We start from the raw sequence: 15,036 nt of genomic DNA, 5'->3' as shown, positions 1-15,036 counted from the left end.
GTTGGATAGATGAGACCGGTTTTTGAGAATTGAGGTTTTTTGATATCATCTGTTTGGTTGCATTTCCTGCATTTTTGGTTACTTGGATACGAATATCTGCCACTCATGTCTCTCAAGTCACTCTTCGTTTCGGCACCGTTGCTTTGGCGCGGTGTCACCGCACTACCTGCTGGCCCTGGTTCCTGGACACATGGAAACTCGACGATTGTGTCTTCTTCTGACTTCAGTGCTGCTGCGGCGTACAGCCTGATTGATACATATGACGCTAGTAACTGGGCGAGCAAGTTCAACTTTGAGGACATCGCTGATCCCACGCGTATGTATCACTTCGCTCCAGTGTCTATAAAGTTTGCTTTCTGACCTGAGGATATAGACGGCTTCGTCGACTATGTCACTTTACAACAGGCACAACAATATGGACTGTTCAAGACACAGAATAATCAGGTATACATGGGCGTAGACTCCACCTCTACCCTCAACCCCAACGGTCCGGGAAGAAGGAGTGTCAGAATACAAAGCAAGACAGCGTACAACCGCGCTCTCGTCATTGCAGACTTTGCCCATGTCCCCGGTAGTGCATGTGGCTCCTGGCCCGCCTTGTACGGCCCCCCTTCCAAATCCCTCATCCCATCGCACACCTCACTAACACTCACTCCCCCACAGTTGGATGGTCGGTCCCAACTGGCCCAACCAAGGCGAAATCGACATCTACGAAGGCGTCCACCTCTCAAGCTCTAACCAAGTAACCCTACATACATCCCCCGGTTGCAATCCATCCATCGGTCCCGGCGGCGAAACAGGACGTCGTCTCGCAGGCGACTGCGGCGCCGACGGCGGCTTCAACGGCTGCGGCATCCAAGCCGACAACCCCGTCTCCTTCGGCACGCCCTTCAATGCCAACGGCGGCGGCGTCTACGCCACCCTCTGGACCAGCTCCGGCGTCAAAGTCTGGTACTTTGCCACTCGCAACATCCCTGCCAACATCAAGTCCGGGAACCCGGACCCCTCAGCTTGGGGCACCCCGATTGCGAATTTCGGAAACAACGGGTGCGATTTCAATGCCAAGTTTCGTGACTTGAATATCGTGTTTGACGTTACGTTTTGTGGGGATTGGGCGGGAGGGGTTTGGGGGTCGACGACTTGTGCGCAGGTTAATCCGAGTTGTGTGGCCTATGTTGCGGGTCAGCCGCAGAATTTCTCAGAGGTAAGTTGCATTGATGAGTGATTTGATAGTGTGAATTGTAATGCTGACTTTGGATAGTCTTATTGGCTTATCAACTCGGTCAAGGTCTACAGTGTTTAGGCCTGAGAGTTGTTGTCTTGTACTTTGAGATATTCGGGTGCAACTGGTTATGCATACATGATATATTGTACGCGTCGCCCCCACATTTCTCCTTTCTCTGACTATATTCTTCTTCTCTTTCTTCTATGTATTTACTTCTTCGGCGTAGGGTGTGGTGTGCTAGAGGAAAGTCACATCACAGACGTTGCCCGATATCTACCTTGTATTTCTTATCTACACTTTATTCCCTTGGATAACCCGCTTCGTATACCCTCTATTTTTCTTTCTATAGAATCTATTCCTCATTCACCATCTTTTCCAGCGCCTCAACCTCGCCCTTTTGCCACTCTGTGGCCTTGCCCTGCCACTTTTCGCCTTTGCCTCCGCCCTTGACTGTGCTTACAGCCTCCTTAACCTTTGCCGCCATCTTCTCCACTAATTCCGGCTTACCGAATATGACGAGCGACCCTGGGCTCTTGACTTCGCCTGTAGACAAGACTACGACGTTATTTTGATCCTTGACTGCGTCTTTGATTTCGAAGAGGACGAGGTTGATGAAATCCAGTCCCTCACTTGCGCGATGCAGGAATGCGGCTTCATGGTCCTGAAGACGATTCTTGATGCGTTCGCCTTGGAATGTTGCGATTTCAGCGAGTAGCTTCTTCTCCTTTTTTCGTGCTTCAGAGACCTGATCGGCGATTCTTTGCACACTGGCTGCCACATCGGCTGGTGCCGAGCCTGATGATAGCGAGACGGCAACGGAGCGAAGGCCTGCAATGGAATCTGTGGCCAATTTGATCGCGCGGTCGCCTGCTGTGAAGAACAACCGACAATTTGTACCTCGCACTGATTGTGTGTGGTGCAGAAGTATCAAATTGATGTGTGAAGAATTTTGGAGATGGGTTCCACAGCAGGCGTTGTAATCCATGTCTCCAATTTTAATGAATCGCACCACGCCCTTTTCCCGATCGTAGTCTTCAGGGAGACTATCACTTCCTTTGCCCTCAGGTGTCTCTACTGTAATCGGCATACTTTCTCTAACCCTTGCATTGCAGTCCTTTTGTATCGTCTGCATTTCTTTATCGGTTGGTTTGCGTGGTACCTCGACATAGTTCATCTCCCCGGGCTGACCCATGCTCCATCCTAGCGTGGGCAAATCCATGCCATCCATGACAGCGGAGAGGAGGTGCTGGCCAGTATGCTGTTGCATGAGGTCCCAACGTCGGTTGAAGTCGACAGTCTGGCGTACAGATGTACCAGGTGTGAGGGGAGTAGGAGAAAAGTGTATGCAGCGGAGACCATGGCGCTGAATACTTCGTATTGGTATTTCCGCTTTGCTTTCACCTTCCAAAGGCACAAGGACGCCGTGGTCAGTGTGCTGGCCACCGCCCTCAGGGAAGAGGACCGAGTCCGCGAGCTCAATCAGCCAGGTTTTGCTTGTTGTCGCATCTCCATTCTCGAGGGCTTTGGTTGGATCCGTCGACTTTTTGGTCTTGGACTTGCCGTTTTGCTGCGATGTTTTTGGTGGCACGAACTCTTCACACGACACCACTTGAGTCTCGAGTGTTTGAAGGTAAGAGTTTTTCTGGCATTGCAGCGCACCTACAATGGCCGGAGCAGAAGCAGTTGTGGCGCCCATGTTTGGTATTCTGTGCGACTCGAGGTACAAAGAGCGACGAGGCAGTATGAATGAGGTATGACTGGATGATGGCCGGAATTTAGATCGAAAGATAGAGAAGCCGCGGGAAGCAATGCAAGTGCACTTAGTCAAAGTGATGACTACATTCATGGGTGATCGAATTGTCTAAGCTTACAGTGTAGGGAGATCAATTTCAAAGCGTAGTTTTTTCAAGAATACCATACTCTCAAGACTGCATGCACCGCAAAGCGATGATTTGGAGGAGAAAGCAACCCTCACACTAGGCCCGTTCTGTCTGGGCACGGCACGATGCCGGGAGTGGCGATGCCAATCGGTCCTCTCGACAGACACAGAACCTATTGGACAGCTTCTCAATTCTACACACAACTCATCATGCAATGGAAGCATGTGCGCTTGATGCTCAGGCGCATACCTAGCGATTTGCAAAGCGGCGGGCGAATTGGAGACCTAGGCTTTCAATGCTTCACGGTTGAGAAGCGATCATGACGTACTTGAAGCCAAAAGTCACGAAGCTTGCGAAAGAACTTCTTTGATCCCCACTAACGAACAGACTGAATTCCCGTTCTTCAATGTCAATGCCGAAGAAGATCACACATGCGGCTGTAACGCGCTTCGTCGAAACGATCCTACCGCTCAAGGAAAACGACGTCCAGCGACTGTACCATGTCCCTCGAAATCCTCGCTACGACGCAGAGACTGCGATAGTTGAGCAGATTGTATTGAGCGTGACGCCAACTCCAGGAGTTTACTCTTTGATTGGCTACCCATCGGACGACAACAATGTGGGCTTTGCGGCGCAGATCTATCCACGACCACCGCGCACCATCTGCTTTCTACACCGGCCCTTCAACCTCGATCGACGCAGCGTGCGCAAAGGCACTCTTATTCTCTCAAGTCATACTTCCTTCGACGAGGTACTGACAGTAGGATGGAACACAGCACTAGCACAAAGGTTGGACATGGACACAGGGAATTGTCTCTGTGTCCAAGGCTATAAAGGAGATCCAGAGAGGAGGATTGGAGTCATTGGTCAGATCACCGTGCCTCTGCAGGAGCTCCTGATTCGGATTCAACAACAGTTTGGCGTTTCCGAACTGGCGCATGTAGGCTTCTCGGACGAAATACGCTTCGTCGCCATCATGAATGCCTTCAACGAGGGTGAAGTGCATCGTGTGTTTCAGATAGCACAAGAGCGTGGATGGATAGTACCGGATGAAGACGGCCGGCATCTGCTGTATCTGACTGGGCAATCCCGGGTTAGTGGGTTGGAAGCTGCGAAAGCACTGGGCATGTCGGTAGCTTGTGTCGGGCATAGGCAAGCGGAAGACTGGGGCGTTCGCTACATGGGCGAAACGCTGCGTAAGGCCTTTCCAAGTGCACGCGTGAGGGAGATATATGAAGAGGAGATACAAGTTGTGAAAGAAAAGGAGCCAGCAGTACAAAACCTCGTGAGTCAGTAATGACGTCTTGGACCGTTGCTCCTATCTTCTTTAACGACCAAAACGCTCACAACTTGAAACTACTCCTACTTAATTCCCTATTCATGTTTCTTTTAAAATCTCTGCTATTGATTAGAAATTTCCCAATCTTCGAATTTTTTCCAGCAATGCATCAGAAAACAAGACTTGAGCGGATTTCTCGTATAGCCCTTGTGACCGGTGACAGCTCTCAGCCGTACCGTTGGTGACCGACTCTCCACGTTCGCAAGGCCCCAAGGCGCCACTTTCTTGGGCGCCTCGCGACGCGCTGGCAACCGCAACTTATGTGCTCGCTCTCTTCCACCATATCCAGTGTTGTACACAGCCTGAAAAATGTCAAACATTTCCTTCGTCTTCGGTCCGCGAAATAGCATCTTTTTCGACTGTCCCCAAACATGGAAATTGTGAGCTTCTTGTAGTGCAAACTGGACGAGGCTAGGTGATTGACAGCGCACAGCCATGAAATACCACCCACACTTCGTCAGTTATTCAACAGCTCCATGAGACCTGCTTGGAGGATTGCTAGCCCTTATTGCCTTGCCCTCGCACCTCACGTCAACACCCAAGAGCCAGTGTGGTATGTAGGGTGCAAGACATTGGACGGAGAAGACAAGCAATGTGAGTAATTAGGCCCCAGCCCCGCAGTAGGATGCATGAGAACAGCGGCCTGTATTACTTTAGACGACATACACCTCTTTGATATTGCGCTAATCAAACATAGTTTTTTCTCAAACCTACTTTGACGTCAACTATCCTGACCTTGCGCGATGGTCGAAATCATTCCCGAATGCCGCCCGCTCGTGCTTCATCACCTTTGGCCAGAACTTCAGCTACTTTGCTTGCGCTCAGGGAAGAGGGTCGATATGGGCTGGCATACCTTCAGATCTCGAGGATAAACTCCGAAAATCACATGATACGCCCATCTGTGTCAGTCTTGGAGTGAAGAATGCATGGTTCGTCATGTATCCTGATCGGCGCATAGCATGGGATTTCCATGGCTATTACGGCACACTGAACAAGATTATAATAGATGCTGCACCGGGAACTATAACCGTAAGTATTTAGTCATACTCTACTGATTGTATGGAGGCAGCCCTAACACAAACTAGTACGTCGCCATCTCGCCGTATCACCAAGATCACTATTTCATTGCATTCCAGGACGGATCTGTCAAGTACAACTTCCTGGGAGGACCTCCAGAATGGTCAATTCTCATGAACGAGGTTTTCAACCTCTGGAGTGCTCAGCGCGTGCACCACCACCACCCCAACACGGCACCTTCGCCTCAACCACAGATACCACAATATGCATATGGACATACGCAAAGACCTCAGCCGCAGACCCATCTTCAGTCACAGTTGAATGGCGTCTTTAGCACTCCTCCATCGCCGATGACTATTCACCAATCCCCTTCAATTCACAATGCTTCGTTATACCAGCACAATCAGCATATCCAGCAAAGCACGGTCCAGAACATCTCACTCCCAAGCAAGGAACCGCATTATGGCATCGCGGCACTGCCAGTCGAGCTGCCAGGGGATATGCTACATCCTCTACCACAGCTTGCGACGGCACAACTGGTAGATCAACCAGCAAAGAAGAGACAAAGCTTTCTGTCGAAGATTTTCTGAGGCAGGACTGGAGACGTCTTCGGGTTGACATGCAAATTCCTTTCAGGCATCCCATGGTAGGGCCGTGCAAGTATTGGAGTACGGAAGTATAGCAAGCATCACATGTTAGGTGGGGTCTGTCGGTTGGAATACTGGTACCAATCAAGTCACTGTCGCACGTGCCCGACACCGTCGAGCCGATATTTGGATGGAATGCCGCCATGCAAGGTTTCTATCTGCCTTCCGTATCATCCCTGACTACCGAGGTACAGCTCTGCTGATCGCTCTCGAAATGGACTTTTATCACAAAATGGGACGAACGTCATACAAGGGTCCTTACTCACGACTTTGGGCGCCTTATTCCCGCTAGCGTTCAGCTTGCTGCTTTGGAGAAGCTGAAGAACGATTCCTCTTTGCACCCACTTTGTACCTACTTTGCATCGTACTCTTTCTAACAAACATCACTGGTGTTTGTGAGTCAACGTCTTGGTGTTCATCACAAGAGCTGGGACAATGCGGGCGCTTGCAACTTCTCTTTTGGCAACGACCGCGTGGGCCGTTGGTCCTACTGTCACAGTACTGAACGGTACATATGAAGGCTTGCACCTTCCCTCCTTCAACCAGGATGTCTTTCTAGGTATTCCGTACGCACAGGATACTGGAGGTCAAAATCGTTTCCGCGTGCCACAGTCTCTGAACGCTACATGGAATGGCACACACCCCGCTACGGCCTATGGCGATACATGCCCGGATTCAATGAACAGTAGTCTCATCATGAGCGAAAACTGCCTGAGCATCAACATTGTGCGCCCAGCAGGTCTCTTCACACAGGAGCAGTCTAAGCTGCCAATTGCGGTGTGGATTCACGGTGGAAGTTACCAAATCGGCTCCACGGATTTGCCAAACTACAATCTGTCATACATTGTTCAAAGGAGTGTAGACATCGGCCAGCCAATTATTGGAGCTAGCATCAACTACCGCAAGGGTGCGTGGGGCCTGCTTTACTCACAAGAGATCCAGGGCGCTGGTCAAACAAACCTTGCGTTGCGAGACATGCGAAAGGCTCTTGCATGGATCTCAGAGAACATTGAGGCTTTTGGAGGCGATAAAGATGCTGTCACTATCTGGGGCGAGTCGGCTGGAAGTTTTGCCGTTGGACAATTGGTTATGTCATATGGTGGTCAAACAGATGGTCTCTTTCACCGTAGTATCCAGGAATCCGGCTCTGCAGCAACAGCCTGGTACAACGGTACGGATTGGTATCAACCTATTTACAATGACATTATCAACAAGGCAAACTGCTCGGAAGAAGCCGACACACTGGCTTGTCTGCGTACACTGTCATATGACGCAATCTTTCCTGTGCTTGCAGCTCCAAATTACAGCCCAAGTTGGTACCCAGTTGTAGATGGTGACGTTATGCCCGCCTACCCAACCGAGCTACTCGCCTCCGGTCGCTTCGCCCATATCCCTCACTTGTACGGTACCAACTCGGACGAGGGAACCGACAACGCGCCCTTCGATGGCGTCATCAACACAGACGAGGACATCTACGCCTACCTCCTTAACAGCACCGGCTTCGACTTCCCGGAAAAAGTCGTCAAGCACCTCCTAGAACTCTACCCTAACGATCCAACAAAGGGCATTCCCCTCAATACTGGTATGGAGATCTTCGCAGAGAAAGGCCTCCAGTATAAGCGCATAGCCGCGATACTAGGCGATGTCTTTTATCATGCGCCTCGCCTAGCAGACGCCCGTGAATACGCCAAGTACGCTCCAACGTACATTTATCGCTTCAACACTCTCCCGTGGCAGAACAGCCCCGTCTCTGACGAGGGCGGCAACGCAGAAGCATTCATGGGCGTTGCGCACTTTACTGAAGTTGCGTTCGTTTTCAACAACCCGCGCTTCTATGGTCCGTGGCCAGAGTACAAGACGCTTAGCGACGAGGTGAGCGCGCAGTGGATCAGGTTCGTTGCGAATGGCGATCCGAATGGCGAGGGATTGCCGAATTGGCCACACTATGGTGACAGCGACGATGGGCTTGATTTGGTGATCCAAGCGAAGGGGAGGGGTCAGAATGGGAGTTATGTGGAGAGTGATACATGGAGGGTGGAGGGGAGGGAGTATTTGAGTGAGTGGGCGAGGAGGAGGCATGTTTAGACTGATTGGGTGGGATGAGAGAGGATGCTGGTAATGGTAATAATGGGGGTTTAGAGAGAAAGGATGTTAATGTTGTTTGAGATGAATCTATCTATCGGAATCCCGATATCTGAATCTTCGTCTGTATTGACGATCTCTTTTTCACTTCTTCGCTTTTCTTGCCATCCTGTTTGGATACACCAAAGCATTTCCTGATCATCAGTGCTATATTTGCTTCTGACACAGTCCCACCAACATGCCATGGCTTAAGATCTTCTGGAAGGGTCCATAAAACTCGACAGTGCTGCTTCAGCACACACGAGTTGACCTGCGATACTGCATGAGCTTAAGAGATTTGTGGCCGGTGCGAGGGACATTTGGAGCACTGATTCCAGTAACAGGCCGAAGGAAGCTTGATAAAAAGAGTTAGAATACCAGCACTAAGATCTAGCTCCCTTGCGTGTGGGGAGGGTGGTTAATTGCAAAAAGGGAGAACCAGAAGAACGACGAAATAATACAAACCCAAAAGACAAGGATGGGAAGATGATGAAACCAAGTGGTCAAGTATAGCGAAGCCCAATAGGAAGGCTCAACAGAAAACAGGCTAGGACCAGACAAAATCTTGTACGATTCTGATATTACTTGAAAATACCCCCATTCATCAAAACACAAACACCTCCCACCCTTCACCCACTCGGGCGGCCCCATCAGCCCTCCTAAACTGCCTCATTTCCTCATTTCAAAACCCAGTCGCCCGCAGCATGTCTGACGTATTGAGCTAGATGCAGTGAAAATTAATGGAGCGACGTGATTGCTCTGCTAGAGGCAGTGCGACTCAGAGTGAGGGTATTGTGCGGGAGGTAATGTAGAGAGGATGCGGGAAGAGCGGGTAGGATTGAAGTTTCCGTTGACGGGGCGTAAGACGGCGCAGGAACGAGGATATCGAGGAGTGCGGTGGCGATTAAGGTGCCGGTTTAAGATAAGCTCTAGCAGAGCATTTGTTTCCTCGTTCACGTGTTATTTGCAAAAGACTTGCACTTCTTAACGTACAGCACAAGAGATTCTCAGCTAACAAACGAGCCAAAAAATCAGCCAAAAACGAGTTCGAAGACCAGTCAACCAGACCAGCCAAACTAGATAAACCAGCCAAGCCACTTATATATACAAAATAGGTACTTGACAGCCTGGCTGGCTGGTATAGATGGGCGGCAAGAACTGCGAAAAAGTGGGAGACAAGGAATGCCATGCGGTAACTTAAGTTTCGTAGAAGAACAGCGAGGGTGATAGCTGGCTTTTGAGCTCGTATTTTAATATCTTTTTGGTCTGTTCTCCGACTGGGCTTTTGGGCTGGTTTTTGGCTCATTTTTTGGCCGGTCTTAGAGCCGATCGGATCGCGTTTCTTCGTGCACAAAAACTCCTCCAAGACTAATCGTAATATGCAGCTAAAGCTGCAATGATCCAACCCTTTTGCCTAGGATAGAACTGCATAATTTGCAGCATTTCCTTGTTAGGTACAGCGGGGGGTGAAGAGGTGGGAGGGGATAAGAGTAAGGGATTGGCGGGTTGATATTTGGGTGCGTGAGGGGGTTGGGTATAGAGGACTAGGGGGGAAGAGATGGGCATGTATGAGTTAATGCTGGAGGGGCGGGTTGGTGTTATTTTGTATGCTGTACAGTGGTCTCCAGCCAAGACAGTACAGTACGTTAGGGGCAGCCTAAGCCAGGAAGCAACTCATCTGTAGGTGGGTATTACGGACCTTGAGAGAGCGATAGCGCAGAAATGTAAAAAAAGAGAGAAGGAAAGAACCTATATCGAGACCTCACGAAAGTATAAGAGCATACAGGACTAATGACGTATAACCGCCCCACGTTCTACGGTCTTAGCAGAACGCTACTATAAGAGAAGCCACATACATTCTAAGTCAAACTGGTGAGCTGCAAATTCCTCGTTGATAGAGTTTTCCGAATAGACGTTCTGTCTACCTTCTTACCGGCAAGTCTAAGGTAACGAACCACGATAGATGTTCAAGCTTCCCCTTCTTACTCTCCATTGCACCATTGACGCACAGCGTTTGCTGCTTGCTCGCACGGAAATCTTGTGCAGCGCCTGGAGATAAGCATTTGAATCCTCTCTTGCGAGCTTGGTTTGACCCTACCCAATCTTTGAAGATGTTGGCTATTAGCTCGGAGCCACCACTTTCCAGTTTCGCCGGGTCTTTGTATGCCAACCTGTGCGCTTGATAGATCCAGCCTTCCCGCGGAATATGAATGTGCCCGAAACAATGTAACCTGGGTTTTACTCGCACTATGGCGTTTCGTAGATGCTCACATCCTGCACTGTCACCGGCGGTCTCATCTAGAATATACTTTGGTGGCCCATGGGTCATGACAATGTCGACATTCTCTGGGATAATCGAGGTCTCAGTGCCAGCGTTTTTCGCCTACAGTGGAGTAGTGTCTGGGGGATCAAAACGGTCACTGCCAGTCGGGTATTAAAATACCGATGTACCGCATCCAGGAGTGTATGGTGAGGCATAGATTTTGAAGACAGCGCCGCATGGTAGATTGAAAGTATGAGTACCCTCAGAGAGAAAAGTGATCCCATGTTGGTTAGTTCCGCATTCCGGGTTAAACAGCGCCTGCGCTCTTTCTGAATCGGATTCTGCTCCACCTTGCGATACCCAGTACCCTTTTTCCAGGGAGATATCATGGTTGCCAGCGATGACGAGTCTCAATTTGGCTTCCATATTGCCCACGTTCCGAAGAGCGGCGAAGATGCTTTCTGGAGTCCCGTCTTCGGTCAGATCACCACAATGGAGGAGCACGTCGCATGGAGGAAGATTCGACGGTAAGTCGGCGCCATGCGTGTCGGAAAGTATAAGGAAGCGGACGGGTGTTGAAAGAGGGCGATCATAGTCGATCCAAACACGCTTTTCGGGGTCTTTTAACCATGAGGAAGAGCTTGAGATGTGGCAGATGGAACGCTTCGGCATTTTGTGTTGTGTTGAAGTTACAAGACATGTGCAAATCAGCATATTTATGGTTATGTATAGCCCTCGGCTCCTATGCACATAAAAAACCATGGTTCATTAGACATGGTCGAACCATTCAGCACAACACCAGATCAAATACGCATTCCGCAGTTGGTAAAGCTTAACTGATTGTTCAATGCAACACGCGTATTATTGTGGAGGCTATTTATGGCCTCCATATGAAGATGCATGAGTAGAGAAGGTTTGCAGGTCTATGATTCAATTAGTAAGTCTCATAGTACTAGCATTGAGAGGTGTTACAATTTGAGCCATGCGTGTGAGAGAGCAAAGAAGTATGATGCGATCTCAGGATGATGTGTTCGTGTACTATAGGTTGTCGGGGTCATGCGGGGCGCCCACGTGACTTCGTGTGAATTTCGAGAACCCTGCCAAAAAAGACTGACTGCGACTTGGACGACCCACAAGCAATGAACCGCCGAACACAGATGTTGAAACTAACATAGCCAGCAGCTGGCTTTGATATTTGCTGAAACTGACATGTCCTTGTTCGGTGGTGATAGTGCCAAGCCATGGCTCTCTTCTTATGAGTCCGACACGTCAGAATCTTCGTTCGCTCCCTCATCACCGCCGGTTATTGGGGTTGCAGATGTGCACGATGCGCAAAAGGCACAACCGGTCAATACTCCAGTGCAAATAGACGTAGACGATGATATAGTCACCGATGCAGATTCAAGCGAGGATGAGTATGACGAGTCTGACGAGGAAGATGAAGATGAGGAACCCGCGCGGCCAAACCGCTTTCATGGAACGCCGCAAACATGGGAGGAGCATACAGAGGCCGACCGCCGGATTACAGAGTCACTCGAACAAATGGAAAACACCAACCTCTCCGCGCATCTGTATAATGCACATATGCTCAAGCGGCGGTTGCGACGACCTGCGCAAGACTTGGCGCGACTCAAAATGTGGCAGAGCAAGGACGAGTGGCTGATGCCTGAGAAAGACTTGAAGTATACGGACGCAGCGGGCCTGGTACAGGACGCCATAGTACCACCTCCAGACTGGACAGCATGGCCAGTGCCTCCGACAGAGCTTCCCGATTACAGCGAGAAGTTAGACAGTGGGTTAGTACGTGGGCAAGCAGATGAGTGGGCTATCAAAAGTACAAGCAAACAAGATGCAGGAGAAGAACTCAGGGAAGAGCTCTTGGCCGTTTTCCTCCGGATAGCGAAAGACCAATGGAATATGCGGGATGTATCATCATCTGCATCTGATGCAGATGATGATCCCGAGACTTCACGAAGCCGGTCTCCATCAGAATTTGCTCGACTCTTACGACCATCCTCTGCATCCCGTGCTGACGCCGAAACGAAAGCTTATAGTGGTGCGTATAGAGAGGCTGCAGGACATGAGTCCAACAAGGACCAGACCCGCCCATATGGGAAGAAGCGTGGTAGGAAGAAACAGCTCGACACATTCACAAAGCCAGTTATTTTGGCCGATGATGCGAAAGCGCAACAGCTCTTGCAGCCGTCGATCCAGTCTATTATGAATAAGCTAGACGACCTTGCACTAGCTATCTGTCGAATGCAGCTCAATCAGATTCGCGATGAAAATTCAGCCGGCTCTTCAATGAGCGAATTCACGTCCGGAGCAGAGTCAACTGGGCGTGAGTCGAGGCCGCTATCCAGAGCTCGGTCAAGGACAACTTCGAGCCGCAGAAGACCCAGAACACGATCGTCTTCGCGTGCAAGCTTGGTACGAGCCAATCGTGTTGTAGAGCAGAGTACGCAAGACAAAGATACGAATGCAATGGATAGTGATGCCACCTCCGGTGGTGCTTCTGACTGGGAAGCGTCCAGTCAAGCCCTTGGAGAACGGAAACGCCGCAGACCCTCAGGTAGTGTGAGTGATGCTGGTTCTATAATCGAAGATGAAGAGATGGGAAGGGGCTTAATGGACTGGAGTGAGGTGCTTGGACTTGCAGCCGTCAGAGGATGGGACAAAGCGGCTGTGGCACGCACAGCCCAACGTTGTGCTGCTCTTTTCGGCGAAAGTATGTCATTTATACCATACAATGAGTCTCTGGCGTCGCAATCTGCTCCTAAGCCGATATGGTATACCCCATCTACCCCAGCAGCTACAAGCCTCTTATCAAGCACAAAGCCGCCAGCTTCCGAGCATCCGCTCTCCCAGTTTAACACTTTACGCTGTCCACACACAGATTGCTATGCTCACGAGTATGACTTTGAGTCGCCGAATCGCGTTGCTGAGCACTGTTATCGCGTCCATGGATACGACCCTAATATCAATGACGCCGAGAAGGAGGAGAAGGTGACTGGCTGCGTGCACATCGATGGCTTTTTGCAACCTATCACAGAGAAGCCAGGATGCGTACGACATGGCCGAGAAACGACCGGGAATGGAAGCAAAAAGCAAAGTAAGGGAAAAGACAGCAGTCTGGGTGCATTGGAAACTGCGGTTAGCGCTGAGGAATGATCAGACCGTGACATAGAAAATTAATGCAAGAATTTATATATGGATTCTGGACGTATTGCAGAAGAACTTTTTGACTCAATCTGTGTTACCAAAGAGCATTAACTAGCTATTAGAACCAAACCTGGTTCCTGCACTGTCTTTTTTTGTTGCATGTGCACATCGTGCCAGGGATTCGCGTGAGCCCGTCTTAAGTAAGTACTTATGTACTAGCGTGACGGGGACGCGACAAACCGATGGGTCCGTCCGCCTGTCCCCTTAACCACCACACTGCTGCCACGCAGCCACAATCAATTGGCGATACTCTTTGCATCTACAGCAATTCTTTCCTATTGTGGGGATATATCAATCCTTCGCTTGTCGCTAAGAGTGGCATTGACCCCCAACTTGGCTTGGTACTACTACTTCAACCGCCATTCATTACAACACGTCATTTTCTCTGTTTGAACAACTACAGCGCTTGCAGTTATTCAAAAAACCATTCAGCTCTTCTATTTGTAACCTTTCCTGTGTTCTTCTTTCCAACTGTGCTACATCCAGAGTCAGACGAGATGGACGGTAATGTCAGAAGCGGAAATACAATTAACCCTCTTGATGGCGACTCGGCCTACTGTTCGCTACAGTATTCGCAAGATCCAAGCTACCAGCAGTATTCGCAGGATTCATGGTATATGCAGTATGCACAGGATCCGCGATATATGCAGTATGCACAGTACCCAGGGTGCATGCAATCTTCATCCTACACGCAGAGCACCCCTTTGCGCTCCAATCCTTCTGGGGATGAACATTTCGCATATAACAATCACCAGCGACCCCCATTGAACGCAGATACTAAAGATAGACCCCCAAAAACTCCATCACAGCAAGGTTCGAGAAAGAGGAAGTTCGAGGAGAAGAACCAACCTGAACATGGGAAGCGAGCCAAACAAAAGAAAGCATCAGATGACTTCATGCCACTAAAGCAAAAACCGGGTAATGCCTCATCCCACAACAAAAAGCAACACGGAACTCAACACAACCCATTTGAGATTGAATCCAGCCCAGAGCCAGAAGCGAAGACCTTACTCAAGATGAAAGAGCCTTGCCTGCCTCCATCTGGACCCCGCCAGGATCGTGGAAACACTAAACACCACACTTGTAAACCAGATCCTACTGTTAATTGGCCCTACTATTATGCAGTAGCTCATGGGAGAGTTCCCGGCGTCTATGCCTCTTCATCTTCAGCTAACGAGCAAGTTTCGGGCTATTCTGGTGGGCGCCAAAAGAAGTTTACAACGCAATTAGACGCATGGGAGTTCATACTTGCGAATAATAGCCGTGTAGCAAACAATGACTATATCGGAAGAGCGATGCAGCACCTGAGGGAAATGTCTAAT

At 49.8% G+C, this 15,036-nt stretch overlaps 7 protein-coding genes across 7 annotated transcripts; 5 read left to right on the top strand and 2 right to left on the bottom strand.

The window, feature by feature from the left end:
• Positions 1–105: 105 nt before the first annotated feature.
• COCSADRAFT_159276 (glycoside hydrolase family 16 protein) lies at positions 106–1,303 on the top strand (the record flags this gene model as incomplete). Its single annotated transcript, XM_007700539.1, has 4 exons — positions 106–316; positions 374–599; positions 664–1,204; positions 1,262–1,303. 4 exons carry the CDS (start codon positions 106–108, stop codon positions 1,301–1,303), a joined length of 1,020 nt encoding a protein of 339 aa, XP_007698729.1.
• Positions 1,263–3,128, bottom strand: COCSADRAFT_35681 (uncharacterized protein). The gene has a single exon (XM_007700186.1). The coding sequence runs from the start codon at positions 2,919–2,921 to the stop codon at positions 1,578–1,580; it is 1,344 nt and encodes a 447-aa protein (XP_007698376.1). The 5' UTR covers positions 2,922–3,128; the 3' UTR covers positions 1,263–1,577.
• Positions 3,129–3,374: 246 nt separating this feature from the next.
• COCSADRAFT_35680 (uncharacterized protein) lies at positions 3,375–4,466 on the top strand. The gene has a single exon (XM_007700185.1). It carries the CDS (start codon positions 3,512–3,514, stop codon positions 4,400–4,402), a length of 891 nt encoding a protein of 296 aa, XP_007698375.1. The 5' UTR covers positions 3,375–3,511; the 3' UTR covers positions 4,403–4,466.
• A 454-nt stretch (positions 4,467–4,920) lies between these two features.
• Positions 4,921–6,051, top strand: COCSADRAFT_86965 (uncharacterized protein; the record flags this gene model as incomplete). Its single annotated transcript, XM_007700538.1, has 3 exons — positions 4,921–5,038; positions 5,142–5,473; positions 5,530–6,051. 3 exons carry the CDS (start codon positions 4,921–4,923, stop codon positions 6,049–6,051), a joined length of 972 nt encoding a protein of 323 aa, XP_007698728.1.
• A 246-nt stretch (positions 6,052–6,297) lies between these two features.
• On the top strand, positions 6,298–8,218 carry COCSADRAFT_308058 (uncharacterized protein). Its single transcript, XM_007700537.1, has one exon. The coding sequence runs from the start codon at positions 6,544–6,546 to the stop codon at positions 8,191–8,193; it is 1,650 nt and encodes a 549-aa protein (XP_007698727.1). The 5' UTR covers positions 6,298–6,543; the 3' UTR covers positions 8,194–8,218.
• Positions 8,219–10,150: 1,932 nt separating this feature from the next.
• Positions 10,151–11,457, bottom strand: COCSADRAFT_354891 (uncharacterized protein; the record flags this gene model as incomplete). Its single annotated transcript, XM_007700536.1, has 2 exons — positions 10,673–11,457; positions 10,151–10,612 (listed from the first exon to the last, which is right to left on the bottom strand). Exons 1-2 carry the CDS (start codon positions 11,252–11,254, stop codon positions 10,151–10,153), a joined length of 1,044 nt encoding a protein of 347 aa, XP_007698726.1. The 5' UTR covers positions 11,255–11,457.
• Positions 11,458–11,621: 164 nt separating this feature from the next.
• COCSADRAFT_35678 (uncharacterized protein) lies at positions 11,622–13,708 on the top strand. The gene has a single exon (XM_007700184.1). The coding sequence runs from the start codon at positions 11,702–11,704 to the stop codon at positions 13,661–13,663; it is 1,962 nt and encodes a 653-aa protein (XP_007698374.1). The 5' UTR covers positions 11,622–11,701; the 3' UTR covers positions 13,664–13,708.
• Positions 13,709–15,036: the final 1,328 nt, after the last annotated feature.

The sequence above is a fragment of the Bipolaris sorokiniana genome (assembly GCF_000338995.1).
Source record: "Bipolaris sorokiniana ND90Pr unplaced genomic scaffold COCSAscaffold_5, whole genome shotgun sequence".
Classification (NCBI taxonomy): domain Eukaryota; kingdom Fungi; phylum Ascomycota; class Dothideomycetes; order Pleosporales; family Pleosporaceae; genus Bipolaris; species Bipolaris sorokiniana.
The sequence above is the reverse complement of the archived record's forward strand: the minus strand, read 5'-3'. Positions and strand labels throughout refer to the sequence as shown.